General features: G+C 35.8%; 1 protein-coding gene across 1 annotated transcript in view; it reads right to left on the bottom strand.

Annotated features, from left to right (window-relative positions):
- Positions 1–20,872, bottom strand: part of FAF1 (Fas associated factor 1) — a 158,213-nt gene that overhangs the window by 77,322 nt on the left and 60,019 nt on the right. Inside the window, exon 8 of the mRNA XM_082765690.1 lies at positions 3,820–3,906. Within this exon, the coding sequence (XP_082621816.1) occupies positions 3,820–3,906 (87 nt within the window). The remainder of the gene's footprint in view (positions 1–3,819; positions 3,907–20,872) is intronic.

A 20,872-nucleotide genomic window follows, 5' to 3' on the forward strand; every position in this document is an offset into this window, starting at 1 on the left:
ATTTTGTTCTTCAGTGTTCTTAGATTACCATGATAAATGGTTTGCTTTTTTTCCAGAATCCTTTAAGCATTTATCACCATTCTTAATCTCCATCAGTGTAGATGGACTGCACTTGGTATCTACCAATGAAATAGCTAAACATAACATCAGCACTAATTAGATCATACATAAATGTTTGAATCTGCAAATTTTGGTTGTAACCTAGATGTCTTTATTAAATTTAGCTAAGGAAAATCAACCACATCTCCTACAGCTGTCAGAGCTGAAAGTGGTCTTGTCCACAAGGGATGATGCAGAGCCTCATTTCCAGCGTGTGACATCTCAAGTGGTACTCATCTGTAGTGCACCTGACTGACTTGTAGACCTACTCCTGCCTCAGCTAACATTCATTGGCATATCTGTACAATGAAGTATGGTTACTTGTCCTGAAATGAGGATATGAGGTTCTGGTTAACAGTAGTGTTCAGGGAAACAAAGCACTAGCAGCAGCAGGTGCAAGGACAGGAGCTGGAGGTCCCCTGGATGGATCCTGCACACATGGGCACAGTTACACCACCAGGAGCTTTGCTTTCTGTCTTTGTTTCTCCCTTCCCCACCCCTCCACTTGTTCTAGAAATTTTACACCTTTTTCATATACAAATTTGTTCCATTTGGACAAGTTGGTTATTTGTTACTTATGAAGAATTTTGATGCGTTATGAAGAATTTTTAGCAATGCATTTTGCATCACTACATGGAAATGGCTTAAAACAATGAGTAAGGACTACCTTTAATACAGAGAACAAAAGCAGAGCAAAAGCAACCTCTCTCCTTCCCATACTGCGTATTGGTTTTCTCTGCTACCAAAAAAACAACAGAAAGATCCAGGGCAAAAAATTCATCCTACTGAAATAAAGTAAAAAGTGACCTCAAGGGGGAAAAAGTTTTACCTTAAACATGCATCTGTAAAGCTGATACCCCAAAAATCACATGCTCTCATGTAAATAAAATCATGCTTCCATTTAAAAACTGTAACTGAAATACTGCCTACTACTGATCTCACTTTTTTAATGCATACATACTAGAAGGTTGCTCACTCCACTCAACAACAGCAGTAGTTACCAGAGGACTTTTAGAAGTTCAGCCAATGCAACAAAGAAAATGAAAACCAAGCCAGAATAATTCACTAAAAATTCAAAAGCACATTTCGTTTTCTAAGCTCGGTAACATTCAGGTTGTCATGATATCCAAAATAAACAAAGATTGAGAACAAACCATGAACCTATTTAAATCAAATTAATTATTTTTTAATTTTCTAGGATAATTTTCAAGACTTCACTGCATCAGTTGATGACATACCTCCAAAATAGATTAATTAATATTAAAGACTTAATTTAAGTTTTACTTAAGTAAACTTGTTAAAAAAATATTTTAAACTCATACATTGACATTGTTTGAACTTTAATGAGCAGAACAGACATAATTCACGGTGTTAAAGTTATTCAGGCACAATAAAAGCTAAAAACGCTTCTTTGTTGAATGGTGAAATGAGATTTCCACAGACTATGTACGCCTTGTTTCTCACAATTAAAGCGTCACAGCATGAAAACATTCTCCTACTTGGGGACGTTTTGGTACCTATTTCCCTGGTGAAAGCGTGCAAAAGAGTTATTGACAATTCATACAGTATCCCATATTTCATTAGGTAGCACAAGCAGAGAACGTATCTTAACTCTGAGGGGAGACGAAGCAACAATGTTTTAAATGACTATTGACTCCACTAAATTTCCTGATAATGTCAGAAGACCGTAGTCTGTCAGGTTCATAAGAGACTCAAGATGATACAGGAATCCAATTATGCCAAGTCTATTTAGTTGTCCTGTTTGCTAAGCCAAAGGTTAACGAGAACTGCACTGAAAAACCTCCTGTGGTATTACAAAGTATTTCTTCTGCTGCATAAAATGTAAATGAAAAAGTATTTTAATCAAGTCTTTAACTCTTTAATTGTGACTGTGCACTACACAATACAGCAAACAAAACCGATGGGAAAAGTGTTTTAAAAAATCTGTCACTTAACGAGAGAGATCATTACTTATTACTTAAGTAATTATTGCTGAATATTTCCAGCATGCAGAGGAAAAAACGTGCAGATAGTCATTGCTAGCATTAAATCTTTATAAATAGTAAGCTACTGCCTCTAATTTTAGACAGAAATTAATTATATTTTTGTTGGTAACACATTCCAATCTGTTTACACAGCTGACAAGTCTCAGCTGCGGCAGACTCTAGCAGTGAGCTTTGAGGACTCTCCTGCTTTGGAGCAGATGACTCAACATTCACCAATTTCATTAAAGATGAAAGGGGGAAAAATTCACCTGCAACAATGTCATTTGCAAAAACAGACTTAAAACTGATTTATGAGTTTTACATATGCAATATACCGTACTCAGAGAAAGGTTTTCCCATCATTTATTGTTTTTTTTTCCTACCAGCTGTGAGAAAACAGATTAGAAGGGTTGAGTTTCCAATTCTTCTCTGGGCTAATGTAAACTAATAAAATGTTAAAATGGATCCAAGTTTCAAAGACTAATTACCACACAACAACATGCTGTTATTTCAGATCTTATATCTATACTCTCATATACGCTCTTGAATACATGGACAAAGATTAACCCACCTCTCTCAAACCTAATTACTGTTTCTGCAAACAATTATACTAGAAATTTGGACAGCTTTTGCATTTTTCTTTTTAATTTGCATAAATCCTTTACCCAGAGGAAAAAAACACAGCAATTGTGTACAAACAGCAAATCTTCTTTTACAAGAAGTGGAGTAGGAAAGGACAGGAAAGTAGAAAGTAATGCATAGAAGATAATGCTAACATACAGAAACAGCAATCCTAATTCCATCTTCACTTTGTAGCATACTCCGGACAAGACTTAGTTCAAATGTTTGATTCTATAAAAATGAAAGTACTCAACTTTTTCTATAATTTTCTCAGGTCGCTGTCTTGACATCTACCTACAACATAGCTACATAATTATGTAAGTGTTTAAAAACAAAACTAAAAGAAACCTAAAAATAAAGGTGAACCTCACCAGCTGGCAGAGGAACTACCAGAAAATAATTGTCTGAGCGAAACTGAAACATACGATGTAAAATATGCTGTAGAGACAACCATTCAAGGAATCAAGTCTAATATTTAACAGAACTCTGCAGTTAAATCCCACAGATTCATGAATCTGTAGGCAATTCTCTATAGTTAATTCCGTTACTGAGTTTACATTAATCTCAGATAATATTATGTTCTATTTCTAAATAATGGTACTAATAAAACCTTTAAAATACGTCTTAAAATTGAAGCATCTTGTATACATAAAATTTACAATTTCAAAATGCAATCTTGCAAATGTTGATATATGTTGATATATTGGTTCTCCAAGAACAAAAGAAGATCCACTGATTTCAACCTGCCTGTTTAACGTGTGCTTCTGACATTATTCATGAATCGATTACTCAGAATATATGTAAAAATGGGATTTTTTTTTCCTGAAGATTGGACACTGCACTAGTCCTCCTCAAATTTCAAACTTATGTGCAATTTTGTTTCAATCTAAGAACATTGGCTTCTTGTAGTTTAAAACACAATGAATTTGATAGACATGAATAATTTCCATGGAAATGTGCTTCAATAAGCCAATAACTTAGTACTTTTATCTTTCAGTAAAAAGCTCTGTTGAATGTATATGGGTTGATAAAAGCCATTGCGCGATTCTGATCAAAATATGACTAAAATCAGCTATTTGTAGGAAGAAATTAAACAAGAACCGAAGCTACTTACTGAGTCATCTGTGGCAGAAGGAGGCCAGCCTTCCCACAACTGGTGACGGACAGGGATACTAGTTAGGTCATACACATTCCTCTTTACCTGGGAAAGAAAATCAGGACTTGTACCATCAAAAGTGTACAGGCATACAATCATTTTCATCATAACTCCCAACTTTTTGATTCTTTTCCAATTATTGTAAAATGGGTTCCTCCAACAGTCAAAGGTTCAGATCTGTTTCAGAGGTTTATGTGCAACACAACTGAAGTACAATGCTGCCGAAAGCAAGTGAACAAACTGCTAAAGAAAAAAAAAAATATAAAATATCACTCAGAATTTGTTGTTAATGAAGTATGGTAAACACGGAAAACTCTTCCCTCAAAAACATTAACACATTAAAAAAGAACCGATGCATTTCATCAGATGTTTTGTGATGAGCAATTATTAAAACCTCAACAAAAACAAAAAAGTATTTTTGTACTTGTCTAGTGAGTGATAGTTCAAATTCTGTGTAATATCTGTATAAATATAATAAGATAATAAGATAAAGATTGCAGAAGCAACAATCACACATGAATGTTGCCCCACCAGAACCATGGCCAATGCAAGGCTTACAGCAAACACTGCTGGGTTTTGATTTGTTTTCTATTAAACCGCTACACAGGAATGTGTGGTCCTCCTCTGCCTACACAAATTTACTTTCATTTGTAAGCGAAGACCTCAACAACCTTTACAACAGCCAAAAGAACATTTTCAGATAGATAAAAATTAGGTTTGATACATTTTACTAACATCTGACGTAACATTTCAGCAGAACATCTCAGGAAGTCACAAATTGTGTCCTGTTCCCAGCTCTACGAGGCCACACAGTCTGATGCCAGCAGACAGAATAACCACGTATTTGACACATTAAACCAAAAGATATTGAAGCAGATGGGTAAGACTTGACTTGAAGCAAATGCCAGGACTATGATTGCAAACAGCATATTCTGATGACCTCTTTAGCCTTTCACTTGTTACTTGTCAACTGGAAATTACAAAAATTCCTCATAAATGGTACATTACATTTATGCCACATAACATTTAGGTTAATGTTGGTTTTGTTCAGAAGTTTTGGCAGGGAGACTGATCTGGTAACTACATTTAAATTAAAATTTTGAGAGTTATATTTTAATTAAAAAATAAACCAATAACATTATTTTGTTTTAGACAGAATACTGATATATTTTTAAGTAAAGTGTACTTTGTATTAGTGCTTCCTCATATTTAAGAATGCCATGCCTTAAAAATACAAGTATAGCTTAATTACAAAAAAAATTTATTTAAATCCATTTCAACTATACATATATAGGGCATCTTTGTGTATGTGTGTGTATGCACACACACACGCACCTGTGAAAAATGGAATTATGGAAGACAGAACCCTATAGAACTTGGTGTATGATCTCATTCCTACTGTTCAAAACAAACAGCCTTTCTTCAGTGCTTCTTAACAAGAAGCTGGCCTGCTGTGCAGTGTTCGTTTCACAGTAGTATCAAGGTAAAGAGATGTCATTACTCAGAACTGACCCCACAACATCCCATCAACATGTAACAATACTGAGCTGTGATAACAAGAATATGGTTCTTGCTATTTTAGTTTTCCTGCAATAAATACCAGGATAAAGCATATCTGTGAGATAACCATTCTCCAATTACACATCAAAAAGTTGTATTTTCCCAATATTAAATTATAAAAAGAGCTATTTTGAAATAACAAGTGAAACTTATTTACGGAAACATGGGATCAATAGAACGACGTTACATTGTTTTCAAAAAGTCTTCAGAAGTAAAAATAAATAACTCAAAGTCACATTCCTCAAATTCCCCTTTAATTCCAAAGCACAACAGAAAAGCATTATGAAAAAAACAGTATTTCCCTTCTTTCATTAACTCATCTGTAACTGCACTGAATTCAATAACATTCCTCTGCTATTCTAAGCTTGAAAGGCATGCTCGGGGTAAAGTGTTATGTTGGTATAAAGCACAATGCCAGACTGATGTGCTGAACAAAAGTGATCAAAGTTGAAGTAATTTTAGCCAAGGCACAAGTATTCTGCTGCATTATTCTACCAGAATGACATCTGTTGAGCAACTCGTCGCAGGATAAACTAGTTGTTCTAGACAGGGCTGGTCGGGGAGGAGACCGTGCAAAACTTATTGGAGTAATGTTTGATTAAACAAACTGCTCGGGTTAAGATCATAGCTGGATTTTGAATCCTTGCCAAAGGAGTCCTCTTTCAAACAAGAAGAGGCGATCAATTATTTAAAATAGGTTTGCTTTAAAATAACTTAATTTTTAGGTTTATTTGGTAATTAGAACAGTATCAAGAAAGCAGAGTGCAAAAGTTTTAGAAACTACAAACATTTAATAATCAATTACTGAATCTCCCTTTTCTTCATTGTTTCAATTTCAGTTTAAAATTAAAAAAATATGTGAAGAGGAAATAAATATTCATTTTAAATATAAGCATAAAACGCTTCTTCGCTACATCAGCAAAATAAAAGCCTATGGCTATATTCTTCATGCAGCTGAAAAAAATTCAGTTTGCACAGTGAGTGGAAGAAGTGTCTGTTAAACTTGCATTTAAAGTTCCCATGATGTTGATAGGAAGACTGCAATCTTTATAAGTATATGTAAATCTAACTAATTTCCAGTGCCATCCACTGAGCTACATTTATTGGCAAACTTTTTGGTTCCCTAGCTTTGATCAGTTAGAAATACTAATTGGTGGTATTGTCTCTGTGTAGCGCAGAATTTCTTTTCATCATGCTCAGACGCCGTGGTGACTGGCACATTACTATGGCAGCCACCCCTCAGATTATAATCTCCAGAATATACTAAATCATTTAAAAACAAATTAGAGGCACATTTATTTGGTTCCTCAATTCATCTGTGAACAGTATCAATACCAGTGTTTAAAAGGAATGAGGAAAAAAAAACACAAATATTTCAGATGGATTTTTATGTAAGTATATATAATTCCTGCAGAATACCCTGCCTTGCAGCTGAACCAGGTGCTGCAGAAGCACATAAAGTTTTACCTTTACTGATTTTCTCTGCTATTAGAACAAAGTTAGCGTATTAAAAGATGTTTCTAAAAACCTATATGTCGAAGTAGCCAGACTGAGAGAAATTCCCAGGCTGAGTCCTACTTTCTTACCTTTCACTGCTTCTTTAGGAAGTAAGAATATTCCTTTAAAAAACAGGATTAAACACAGAAGACGCTTTTTTTTTTTTTTTTTTCAGAGATGAAGTTAATGTAACATTCAAAGCCCTTCCACATCTATTTCACTAAGGATGAAATGAAGTAAAATAGATAAATAGGTAACAGGGCAAGAATTCTGTACCAGGTTATATGATGACGACCTGCTGGTGGTTTCACATATGAGGAGTAAAAAGCTTTTTTCTAGAAAACTAGTAAAACCCAAAATTTACTGTTAAAAAGTCTAACACCTGCAGAACTGTTTAAAAAAATTAAATATGCTGAATCATCAAAGAAGTGTCGTGCCTGAATCTGTATCTTTGAATCACAACAAATCACAACAAAGTTTAACAGTAGTTTCCCTCAGGCTGTTTTCTGCTTATGCAGGTACAAAGTTAATTGAAATAATGTAGATAATGAACTTTTGTTAGTCTTATTATTAAATATAATTTATGCAAAGCTGTAAATTGGCTGAGATGCTAAAGACTGTTCCAGGCACATAGGCAGCATGAAAGACAGTGCAAAAATGAGTGCATGAAAGGAAGACAAAAGGAGCAATAAAGTCAGAGGACTGTGAGGAATGTGGAATGTGAGTTGGGGGATGCAGGGAAATGAGATCAGACGCAGACAGAGCAAGGTTGCATGGGGCTTTGATAGCAAAACGGGAATCTTGACTTTGACATTGTAACAGAGAATTAGCCAAGACAAGCAAGTACAATTTTCAGGGGACAGCAATGATACGGATGGGGCAGTGACAGGAAGAAATGCAAAGTAAGCAAAAGCATTTCAGTGAAGAAAAACAAGGAGGAAAGGGGGGAAAAAATAGCTGAAGTGATAATCATCAAGACTACAGAGGAAAGCCTTTAACACCTCAGCCAAAGAACAGAAATGTTCCAAGGACAGGTAGTGGAGAGCATCACGGCTCTGGCAGCAACTCACGGGAAGCAGGGACGGCACCTCCAGGTTTCTACACACAGGGGTGTCAGAGGTGATAAGGCAGTGAGGCTGAAAGGCTACTGATGTTATGGGTAGTTCTGAACAGAGAAGATGGGGCAGATAAATGGTAATTTTTGTTAACTGTGGACTACCAAAAACTGTTAGATATATGGAGATGCGAGAGTAGAGAAAGAATTTCTGAACCAACACCTCTGCCACAAGCTGCTGCACAGATGTGCTCTGCGAGAGTAGTAAAGAAGCAGGACAGAAAGGAAAGAGGTTAGGAGAGAAAAAGTGAGCCAAAACAGAGAAAGTATTTTGTATTTTAGCCAGCTAGCCACAAGCAGGATACAGCACGTTACTAGCTCTTTCTTTACAAGCAGTACCACATCTCTAAAGACATGAAATGATAACTTTCTAACAGCTGACTGAAGCTCAAATTCTGTAATGCTTCCAGTTAGTCAATTAAGATGTCAGAATCAGGCTTTATAAAATACTGGTGTTTGCTTCTCAGCAACTACAAAGCACTGAAACTCTCCAAGGCAGACTCATGATGCTAGAATAACTATTTCCATTTGCATATTTACTCAATTCACTCTAATGGAATCTAAAGGAAAAAAAATATATATTTCTAATCAAAATATTTTATCTTTTGCTTTGTGCTTTTAAAGTTTTCCTCAGTAAGCTAAAGCTTTAACCCACAAATGCATTTTTGATGCTTCTAAATCTTTAACTGCAATATCTAGAAAAGAGATTGAAGTACATAAATTTTGCCACTAATTGTTGGAAATGTGGAATAAGACCTTCCCATGTCCAAGGAAGAAATTAGTAATTTAAAATAAGTAATCCATGCTATTTTCAGTTTGAGTAATGAGGCAAGGAGAAACAGGTAACTACTGAAAGGAAGATTAAGTGGCTGAATAGGCGGACGTGAAGTTAATGCATTATTTTGCTGTTACGCATTTTGAAATGGCAAAGGGAAAATTTTCAGGAGAAAAAAATCTGCAAGGAGACAACAAACTTAGAGAGATGATTCACCATAACTTTTTAGGAAAAAAAATAAATATCTAATTTAGGAAAATAGAATACTAGACATGATAACAAACTCCCCAGAATCCCCTTCTTCTAGAGAGGCATATGGATTTTTTTGGTCCCCAACTAAGCACTCAGAGATTTTTTTCCCCAGATTCAGGTCCATTACACTGAGTCATTAAACATGTCTTGAACACAGTAAAGAATGAAAGCTGAGTAATTCAGTGTGGAAAATTCAACAAAAAAATTTAATTTTACTAAAGCGAATTCTTGAGGGCTGGATACAGTCCAAATTACTTACATAAAATATTATTGGCAAAATTTAAGTGTCCTAAACTCCAAAAACTGTATTTTTTTCCCTGTAAGCTACTTGGCCAGGTTCTGTCTACAGCTGACAGAATGTCACCTTCAGATTACCTACTCCCTTTACATCACCTTTGAGCTGTATTTGCAAGCCATAACACTTATTCAAATAGATTTAGAATACCTCTAAGTTACCCCTAAGTAACAGTTATCAGAAGCCCATCTAGAGTGCAAGCATTACCAGATGACTTAGACTTAAATAACACAGTTAAAGTTCATCACATTTTGTAAACACTTGTAAAAAAGCATCCTGCAATTTCATTTCAGCAACAAAAATGTCATGAATAAATTACTTTCATAGATTTCACACATTTTCATACTTCCTAATCCTTGATTTCACTATTTGGAACTCATATTTAAACCTCTCTCAAATCAATCTTGGATGTCACTTTTTTATTATTTTTATTATTTTTTAATAGTTTTCTGCCAATTTAACATCTTAATCCCCCAATCTACAAAAAATCCAGTGGGTAACACCAGTATATTTTTGTATACTAAAACTGCACATTTTGAAAAAAGAAACTAAGAACCAAGATTCAATTAACCACTACACTGATCATTATTATGTGAATTCCTCCAGATTACCTGAACCAAATACATACCTATATTATAATCTGAAAAGATGGATATCCCAAGCACATGGGATATCCCCCTCAAATCTTTAGCAAGTTATGTTCTGATCCAAAAACACCTTTTTCCAGCCTCCACCTCCTGCCCCAACTTCTCCACCAGACTTAATCTGAGCTCTCCAAACTACCAGATACCACTTTTTGCCACTGCTTTGGACCTGCCCTCTGTCTGCAGCAAGTCGCAAATGTTTGGCTATATTCATTACAGATCTCATTTTGCTCATTCACCATCTCTTAGCTGGACATACTAAGGATACTGAGCATGAATATCAGAAATTTGAATATCAGAAATTAAACTTCCACACAATGTCAAACACATACGCAATGCAGGACGTGCAAAGATACAGTGAAGCACCTTTAATAAGAATTGTTAAAAATGTTGTTTCAACCATGTTTTTCTGCCAGCATACATGCACATTTTAATTTTACAGAGTAAAAGGCTTCTCTGCTGATCTCCATCCATAAATACCTAAACTAGGTATCCTTCTAGAAGAGTGTTACAGCTAAATGCAACTTACAATCTTTTCAACTTGATGCAGAAGTTACCGATTGCAGCTATATGGCCTGCGCTCCCCAAAGGTTCAGCCCACATAATTATTATGATTCACTGCTTGTAGTGCCTAGGAGACCTAATTGTGATAATCCCCTCTGAACTTAAAAATGCATGACCCTTTGAATTTCTTAATAGAAAGTTAGAAGAAATAAATTCTTACAGAAGAAGGAGAAACACATCCTTAAAAAATTGAGGCAAGAGATATGAGTATTAAAAGAAAAATCTTTTTAGCAGTACACAAGCATAAGGTTGAAATAGGGTATGAAAGAATTAAGAGTGTGAGCTAGCTGTGACATTAGAAATTGAAAGGAAGATGTGATTAGGGTTAAAAGAGATCAAACAACAAAGACTTAGTGGCAAAACAATTTTATGAATTAGTTTGAAATTGCCTTAACAACTTCTGCTAACAAAATAAAACTGATAATAATACTTGAAGTCTTTTGGTTTTGTTTTGTTCTAAATAGAGTGCTGACTCAGAGGAGATAGTCCTAGAAGTCCTAGTTTCCTTCTCCATTCCGTAGACATGTTCATTTAAGAAAACATATTTATTAATAACACAAATGAAACGATACAGCTCTTTTAACTGATCTTCATGTGCATTATAAAAGAGAACAGGCAAGTGATATTAAGTCATCTATTACCAGGTCACTAACAACAGACAACTGCTCTTTTGACAAAGCACCCAAAATAAAGGACGAATACAGCTTCTAATATTGTTCCCCCAAGGAAGGATATTAATTTGCCATAGGAAAGTTACCAAAAGAGATTGCTAATGCTACAGTCTATCTGCTTTAATGTCCTAAAATGTTGATAAATTGCCAAATGTCAAGGATTTTATTCCCATTCAAAATTAACATTTTAAGTCCCCTGTAAAATGAGCAGGACAGCTCTGGAAGTCCATACTCATGCAAAATCCCATACCTGTTAGGAAAAATTAGGCATTTGTTTTGCTATAGAAAACATTGCTTTTATTTACCAACTTTCAGTAGATTTCAGATTGCTTTAAAAGCATGATGGGAAGACCTCGACTGCAGCAGCATGTGCAGCTGTAGCAGATCTGAAGCCAGACAGAGAACCTCACCGTACCAAATTCAGAATATACAAGCTGAATTAGGATATCTCTAGGAAGAAGCCATGAATGATGGATTAGAAGACCACTGCAATTAGACAAGCATAATTACTAAAATCAGTTCTATATCTTCAGAAAAAAAAACAGGCTGCGCTAGGGTAACAGTTTGCATCTGGGCTAACCTCATGAAAGAGGGAGAGCCGGGAGTCAAGGGACAAAAATTTTGTACATGGTCTGCATACTTGGAGACTTTACATATATTCCTAATAGATTACTTGAGTGATGAAATCAGTAACTTGGAGAAAAATATACCTTAACACTTACCAATCATGAAGTTAAGGGCATGACCAAGAGCAGTACCTCTAATTCAAACTACTTAAAATTGGTATGAAAACAAACTTTACTAAATACACCTTCTGTGCATCCCAACATCTCTCAGACCTACAATAGACAAGGCTAGAAGCTACAGCCACTAAGGGGTAATGGTAAAATATAAAAAAGATTAGAAGCTAAGAAAAAATTTGCACATCACATAGGTTTCAGCCCAGTTTGTCCATATCACGTGTGCATATATTCAGACTACTATGCAAACAAGTATAATTTTGCAGCTCCTACCTTTCAATCTCCTTCCTTTGTTAGAAATTATTGTGTGAACTCCTCAGCAAAAGTCAGTATTATACTTTCCTATATCTTATAGTGGCTGTATTTTTTTGTTTTAAGGAAATAATTGACTTACTGAGCTATAGCATGGTGAATTACTACTATATTTATTATTTCTAGGGCATGAATTATTAGTAGAAGTGAGAGAGAGAGAGGACGTGATTCTTGCAGTGGAGAGTAGATCTGTTACATTTTCACGGCTGTCATGTTCTGAACGAAACCTGAATTTAGACAAATTTATTTGATGACAAACACCCTCACCTTCATTTCAAAAGAAACTGGCTTGCAACAGCCAAAGCATGATAAATACATGTATTGCTCTTTCATCACTTCCCTATTTGTCCATTTTCATGGGTTTCAAAAGTAATCAGTCATACCGATAAAATGACCACTTATTTTACCATTTAAGAAGATGAATGGAATTTAGATGTCCCCTTTTTGCTGCATTTAATTATGGCAAAAAAAAAAAAAACAACACCATTTGTATTCATATTGAAAAAAAAAGAAGAAAAAAAAATATTTTCCTCTTACAAATATCTTTCCACCTTAATCCAATGAGACTCAATCCTACTTTCTCCAGAAAATCTCAGTTTATGCTACTAAAACTTACGCTCTTGATGTATTTCTCTAACAGTGCGTTCTTCCACTCCTACCTGAACATGTTTCAGAATAAAATCTGATTCGGTTTCAAAGTATCATAAAATGTCTAAATCCCATGTGCTTAAGAGAAGATCTTTATTTTAAGTGGCAAACCTCCTTCTTTCAGTTTAACATATCATAAAGTAACTATTTTGTCATGTGTTTTTTTTTATCTCATTTCTAGACAACTGATAAAATATTTTTATGAGAGCATATTTAACTGTTACTAGAGACAGCATAAAACCTATTTCAAATGGTTCAAAATGGTCAGTTTGAAGTTACTTGCAAAATTTAGACATATGAAATACATCTTGTGAAGCAAAGCAGAACTACTGTGCAGAGTTGTGCAGTACTACAATGCAGAAGAAATCCTCCAATACTCCTTCAACTTCAGTGCTTTATCTCTTTCTTCCCACCACTTTTACACCTAAACATCCCAGGAAGTCTGCTGCTTATTAGAGACATTGGTAGGCTTTCTCTGTAGTACATTTGCTTCCAGTACCAGACAACAAGATGCATCTAAAAAGGAAGAAGAGCCACAGTCTCACACCTTATACTTTTTTCAGCAGTACTGTAGAGTTGGAATGACAGGACAAATCCTAGCTTGACTTGCACTGCACCTTCTAGGGAGCTTACAACTGCATTAGTAACCCAAGGGAGAAATGATACGCAAAGTACATCATCTCTAAAAAACTGCTGGCATCTTTACTATACAAAAGAAATCATGGGTTAACTCAGAAACCCACCAATAACTCAACAACTGACTTTCTTAGTTGAACCTTGCTCAGGTTGTTAGTATAGAGTAGGTGGCAGACTCTTACATGTGAGAACTGAGTAAGAACTCAACACTAAAGTGAACTGTGGTATTTTTCTCAGTCACCCTAAGTATAAAATACAATAAATTATTTTGTGTGGTTGCGTTTGAACAGATGATGTATTGATATTATTTTAAATTCAAGTTAAACTAATTATAAAACAAGGTTTACTGAGCTGTTACTCAGCTTCTTATTAACAAAAAAAAATTGTCTGGTATTTCTTCCATCTCATTTTCATGTCTACCAAATTTCCGCTTCTTTTGGGGCTTTTCTTCACATCAACAGCATCCAGAAAGAATATGAAATTCATATCTGTTTTAACCAAGAAATGACTGTCAGTTTCACCTTGAAAAATAAAATTATGCAGACAATCTGAAGAGTCTATCTACACACCAGTTAGTAACTAATATTGCTACATTTAAGATATATAAACATAAGGTACCTGATTATACTATTAACAAGCACCTCTCCAATATATACTTTTTTTTTTTTTTTTTTTAAAAGAGAATTCAGCCTATTTAACAACTCACTAACAAAGCTATTCCTTAGCTCATCCCTGCCATAACCTGCTCTATTCAGAAACATATGGGAAAAGACATTAAATAACCAGTGAAAACCATGGACTTCTGGTATTAGTGCTACACATTGCATACCCCTATTCATTATTCCACCTCCCTTGTTTAATCTATCATTAAGATTCAGTGACCCTACACTAAATTTAAAGCAGATCCTTCCTTCCTCCCATGCCTAAATTCACATACTTTTCTAGTTGGGGATGCCCTCGAGTATTAGCCACTCTACAGGGTTTCTCTAATCTCAGCTCTGAACTATGTTGTGCTATAGAAGCAAGAAATTGCAGGTTTACATCTTTAACTATGGAATCTTCTACCAAAAAAACACCCTCATTTACTTAATAAGTCTTTCATTTAGAGCATATTTAAAATGCACAAAAATTATACATTTCCCTCTATACTTCACAGATAAAAGTAGTAGACTACTTTAAAGGACTGCTTCCCTGTACCTGTGTCCCAAATAGGATTTCATTGGAAACAATTTTAAAGCTTTCAGAAGTGTATTATAACATCTTGTAAGACCTAGATTATTCGCAAAGTCAATATGAAATAGTTTTTAATAAATAAATCAAGAAAATAGAAAGATAAGAAATCAGATATTCAATTTGCCTTAAAAACAAAACAAAACAACAACAACAACAACAACAAAGGAACTAAAAATATATAAAGACCTCTGCCTCTTTCATTTCTTTTTATTGACACAGATTGCACTTCAACAGCAGTCACAGTACAGGTGAAAACATATTAAAGAGTTTTGAGAATAAGGGACAAGAATCATTATCATTAACATCTGTACGTATTTGTCAACTACACTCCTGTCTTCTTCTTCCATGATAAGGTGAAAATTGATCTTCACCAGAATTTTAAAAAGTTAAAGACAGTAGGACTATGAGTGAAACAGAGATGAGATTCTGTTAACAAAATGAATTGGGCAAAGGTGAAATCTGAATTATCTTCTATCTTCACTGAAAGAAGCTGTACAATTTTGTTTTGGTTTCATGAATAATAATATTTTTAGTATATTTAAATGTGTTTAAACATATGCCTTCAAAAAATAGAACAGAGTTAAAAAGAACAGCTTCAACCTGACCAAAGACTCTTCTTTGGCTCACATTTCTTTAGTTTCTCTGAGTCTTTCTACAAACTAGTCATCACTTGAACTAGTGGTAGATGTACAGGAGTCACATACATTTGTGGAATACAAAAAGGATGAGGGACAGATCAAATGAGTAAGATTTGTGTTGTCAAAAAACATGTGTTTCCTTTATTCAGGCTTTAAAGGGTTACTTCCAACTCCTGTTCTCTATTTGAAGTTATCAGGTAACAGAAGAATATAAGGAACAGTTAAAATAAACAGAGAAAGCTGAGAGCAACGCTGGAAAACCTGAAGATTGAGTTCTGCACATGAAAGAAAAAGAAAAGTGTTACCAGAAAATGAGAAACAAAACCAGTAACAGGAACTTATAAAACTGGTAGATAGAAAAATATGGACATAAAAATAAGCTGGAACCTCTTCTAATGAAACAGCTTTCTTTACAAGCAGCAGCATCCATTTCATGAAGAAGAGAAGTCTTATTTTGCTGAACCCAATCTTTTTATCCAAGACATTGGCACATTCCTGCCAAAAGCTGCTTCACATCCATGCTTGGGGTGCCATTATGACAAAAAAAATAGTCACAGAAACTGTCTAGAGAACAGCATTCTTCATCACAGGGAAAACTTTATGGGTTTTCACCAGATTCATCTTTTAATACTGAACATTCAAGAGAAAAATTCAGAATGTCTAATCAAATTCTTAAGAAGGGGTATGTCACCATTTGTTCTCACTCCCGGCAAGTGTCCAGGCTATTCAAATGGTACTTCTATTAGCAGGAATGTTTGACTAGGAAGATAACCCAGAAACCTTTCAGGACCTGGGCAAGACAGCAACAACTGGCAGAAAACAAATAAATGTTCGGATCACTTATGCTGCATTTTAAGGCAGAACTTTCAGAAGTTAAACAGCTTAATACTTTATATTTATTTTTATTTTTTTTTGAAATACACACACTAAGGCTCCAGTCTTGCAACCTGTAGTTCAAGTACTCTTTCTGAAGATAGCTCGAGCAACACAGAAACCACACACTGCTGAAATAACCAAGTCCATCTCATGAAGACAGGGTTCACCATTTCCTGAACGTAAGATAAGTGCAATTTCACTAGTGTTTGACCAACATACTGTGGGGAATTTCCTCTACTGTAGATTTCAGTCTTAGAAAGCTTGCCATTTATATGCTGCACATACAGAAAATGTAAGGCCCAGTTAGAAAAATGCTAACCTGAGCCGTTCTGGCCATTTTCACTATTCTTCTGTACAAACCTGCCATCTCACTGAAACTAAGGTTTAAATAAAGGTTACCTTCATTGTTTAAACATATATATTATTTTCTTTGCATTCTTCAGTCTTAGCTTTACATGCAAACCTGTAATTTAATGAGCAGTGAGCACTATTGCACTTAATGAAGAAAATTATTAGAAACTCAGCTACTCAATTTCTCCAAAAACACCTTCAATGCTGCAGAGAACTAGCAAATTCCCCATTCTACTTATTCTTTAAAATAAAAGTAGAAACTTTGTATTACAAAACAATACTCACAGATAACAAATATTGAGATCAGAAAAAAAAAGTCTATTCAGCTCAAATTAACACATTTCTATAAATCAAAGCAAAATTTACCCTCGCTTTCTTTCCTGTTACAGAATTATCACCTCAGTAGCCAATAAAAAAGAAAGATCTAATGAGGTATTTCAGTATCTCCCAAAGAAATATTTTCAGCTCTGTTTTTCTTTTAAGTGCTTGAAAGGCAAAGAGTAATGAATTGCTCCTGTGCGGTCTCTCTTATTATTGAGTTACAAAAAGAAAGTTATACCAAGTCTTTCTTTTTCACATACTTCAAAATATTATGTTTTTCAAATCTTGCCGCAACAATGGCAAATGAAGGCTCTGAGCAGAAAGGACAGTTATTTAACAGCAAACGAAGTTCTGTTTTGAGCTGTAACCTTCCACACTTCTACTAATGGGGAAGGGGCTGAGGTGACTTTGGTGAGTCTCCTGGACTACTTCTACCTCTCAGGATAAACAGCTTTACAGGAGACAAGCAAGCACCTTCTAATCCTGAAAGCATCTACACACATCACGAGGTGCATGGCCGTGAGACGGGGAAGAGGAACCAGTTATAGTCTGTCAGGAACTAGTCAGAAACCTAAAGACAGACTAAGACATTCTGCTGGTCAGTCACCAGTGGAAAGAGGATGCCCCGGACCTACAATTGTTTTCAACAGGACAGTGAAATCAGAATCACCTTTTTCATGATCTATGTGAGAACACTCAGCAGAAAACTAGAGGCACACTTAAGGGGATCAAACATGTATCTTGTAGGCAGGCTAAAAAGACAAAAGATTGGGAATAGCACATTTAGATATGGAATAACAATGCCACTGTTTTCTGAACTAAAAGATCAGCCTTGAGTAACTCCAGCCTAGAAGGTTTTGAGGATATCTGCCAAGATCTCCAGTAACACCTGCATGAATAGCAGTTCTGACACACTCAGAATCAGAAGTAGCTCTTGGGCAAGAGGTGAGCTGTGGTGTACAAAGAGGAATCCGGCAGGTTAAGAACCACAGACTGACTGACCTCCTCAAGCAGTGAAACCTGGTCAGTACCATCAAAACTCTCCCATGAATGTGAAAACAAAGGTATTCGGACCCCCTATTTTAAAGGAAATGCATTTTCAGATTGTAGACATTTTAGATATTTGGAATAGTTTCAAGGAAAAAGGATTTTACAGAAACAAGAGGCCATTATTAAAGCCCGGTGGATTGGAAGACCCAAAAAAGGCTTGCCTGCAGATGTCTTGTGAAAACGAATTCCTGAAGAGCAGCAGGAAAAAAGGTTGCAGAGATGGCAGAAAGCCAACAAAAAGCTAAGAGCTGCTGGTAATAGTGTCACAGAAACAGGCATCTGAAATTGTAAATCCAGACCAAAAGAAATGTGTGTAATCTGTCACCAATGCTATGGAGAAAAAGGACTGATCAGACTGAAGGGTAAATAGGTCAGTCTTTTCCAAAAAAAGGAACAACAACAAACACACAAGCATTTTGAAAACAGAGACTGAGATATCAGCTATTGAATACATCTATGAATACATCTATGGTGGCTGTGCCAATGATGATGCCCTGAGGACTCAACATTTATCATGGTTTGCAAGGAAGCCGTGGAAGTCATTCAGAGGCCTGTGTAGCTAGTACTGCAGCATATGTTTGACTTGCTGCATATTCTGAAAGCATCGGATGAATCTATACTTGAAGAAATACCCTCAGTTCCTCACTGATTTTCAAAAGGTCACTTGACTTAGTGACAAAAAAAAAAATCTCTTTCTAGTCGTCAGTCTACAGGCAATCAGGCAATGGCAAAAAGGTAGCTCCGTTCATATCATCACCTCTTCAAGAGCGGTATTACTAATTTGGTCACTGTAAGATTAAAATTTGGGATGAAGATTTTGAGGATACACTAATGTCACAATACTTTAAAATGCTTCCAAATGCTCATCAGACTTAGAAAAGATGTAAATCCAAGGCATAAAAAAGAAAGCCCAAATCTCATCCAAATGAGTAAGCTGAACCGTAGAAATGATATTATGCTTTTGTTTTTCCCGTGTCTACTTCTCAATCAGAAGATCTTGAGGGATATTTACTGTGAGGGATAGAGAGGGATACAAACGCATTTACATTTCAGAAAAAAACAGTGTAGAAATACTTGCAAATTAAACGCCTCTTTTTACTTTCATCAGAGCTTTCCTTTTAAAAAAGAATCAATAAAGCTTCACAAGAGTAAACTGTATGCTGTTGTGCTTCCTGCAACAACATCAGTGCCAATTAAATTCTGAACCCTAAATCTTTATTGTTTCCTATTAGCTGCTAACCAGAACGAACACTGTGATTTTCTGAGATCCCAGGCTGAGACTTGCTCTAACAGCAGTTAGAAAAAATATTCCTGTTTTGACTTGTCTGCTGAGTAAGCTTGACATTGAAGCTACATGGTGGAAAATAAATACGTAATACCAAGATGTTAATTTTACAGAAGCACTTAACTTTTGTGACCACAATTAACACTCGGGGGGAGGAAAAAGCCATTGACAGGTCTGTCTGACTCTTGTTTCTGCACTGCTTCTCGGGCTCCCTTTCTGAGGGGCGGCTCAGCTCCCGCAGAAGGCAGGCAGCCGCTGACCCCAGGGGCTGCCTTCAAAGCAGCACATGGGGAGTCAGAGGGGAGCAGGATGACAGGGAGTTAAACACAGCTTTAAAATGACACTGACTCCCAGCCAGGATCCGAAACAGAAGTCTGAGAGCAGACGGCTGCTGAGAAGAGCTCATCCTCGCCTCCTCCCTCTGCCACCCTCAAGCTCGGGGAGCACTTCTGTGAGGGGGCAGCAGGCCGCGGCTCCCAGAGGGAGGCCTCCGGCAGTTTTGTGGGACCAAATCTCATCTGTACAGGCAGACAGGAAGGCAGAATTGGCCCTAAATTTACAATGGTGCAATGTCTTCGTTTTTGATAAAATTACCAGAAAAACAAGTTATCCTCAGGTTCGTTTTGGGAATACAGCTATTCGTAGTTTGCATAGACACTGATCCACATCTCTCGCTCATTCCCTTAGGTCACAGAAAAACTGTTGCAACACTGAATTCCAAAATACCATGAACATCACAGTGTGGTGTTTTCACATTTATTAAATAACAGCAGCATTTATCACTAAACTGATAAAGAACTAAAAAAGTTAACCAGGAAATCGTTTCACCAGTGATTAAAATGAACACAGCACGTTGGCAGAAATTTAAGTGTAAGCAAGTTTTCATTTATGATGGATATGAACGCAGAACTTCCTAGCAATTTCTAGTGTAACACTACATTTAAGTTGCCAAGCAATCAAAGAAAGCAATACAAAACTGACTTTTTCTTCTTATTCCAATTGCATTACAGTATGTTAGTCATAATTCACAAATGGGAGAACAAAGTAACACAAGTAATTGAGAAAGATCTTAAAAGAAGTCACAAGGCTTTTTTAAAAACAAACAAACAAACAAAAACACTCTGAGAAGTCACTGCAGAAAGAAATCCAGGAGAGGAGCTGAAATGTCTAAAGTATATGCCATTTTTCTTTTTTTTTTTTTTTTAACTCAATATTATAGTGAAGGTAATAACTGTTTGCTACATCCAATGGAGACCATAATAGGTCCTCAAAGTCCTTATATACGCACCTGAACATGTGTGTCTGTAGGGAAAACATTAAGCCCAACATATTAACGTGGTAAGAGTACTGACAAAAAGGCACGCTTGCAAGGTTTCCTGCAGGTTCCACATTTGGCATAATAGCACTTGGGGTTACTTTATTGATTTACAACCAGGAGGGCTGGTTTTAGTATGGGCTGTAGTTTCTACTTGCTTGCATAGTGAAGATGGGACTCCTGAAGGAACCGAAGTTTTGCTCTCTATCAGATGCATGCATATGACTATTAAGT

The sequence above is a fragment of the Aythya marila genome (assembly GCF_965140915.1).
Source record: "Aythya marila genome assembly, chromosome: 8".
NCBI classification, from domain to species: domain Eukaryota; kingdom Metazoa; phylum Chordata; class Aves; order Anseriformes; family Anatidae; genus Aythya; species Aythya marila.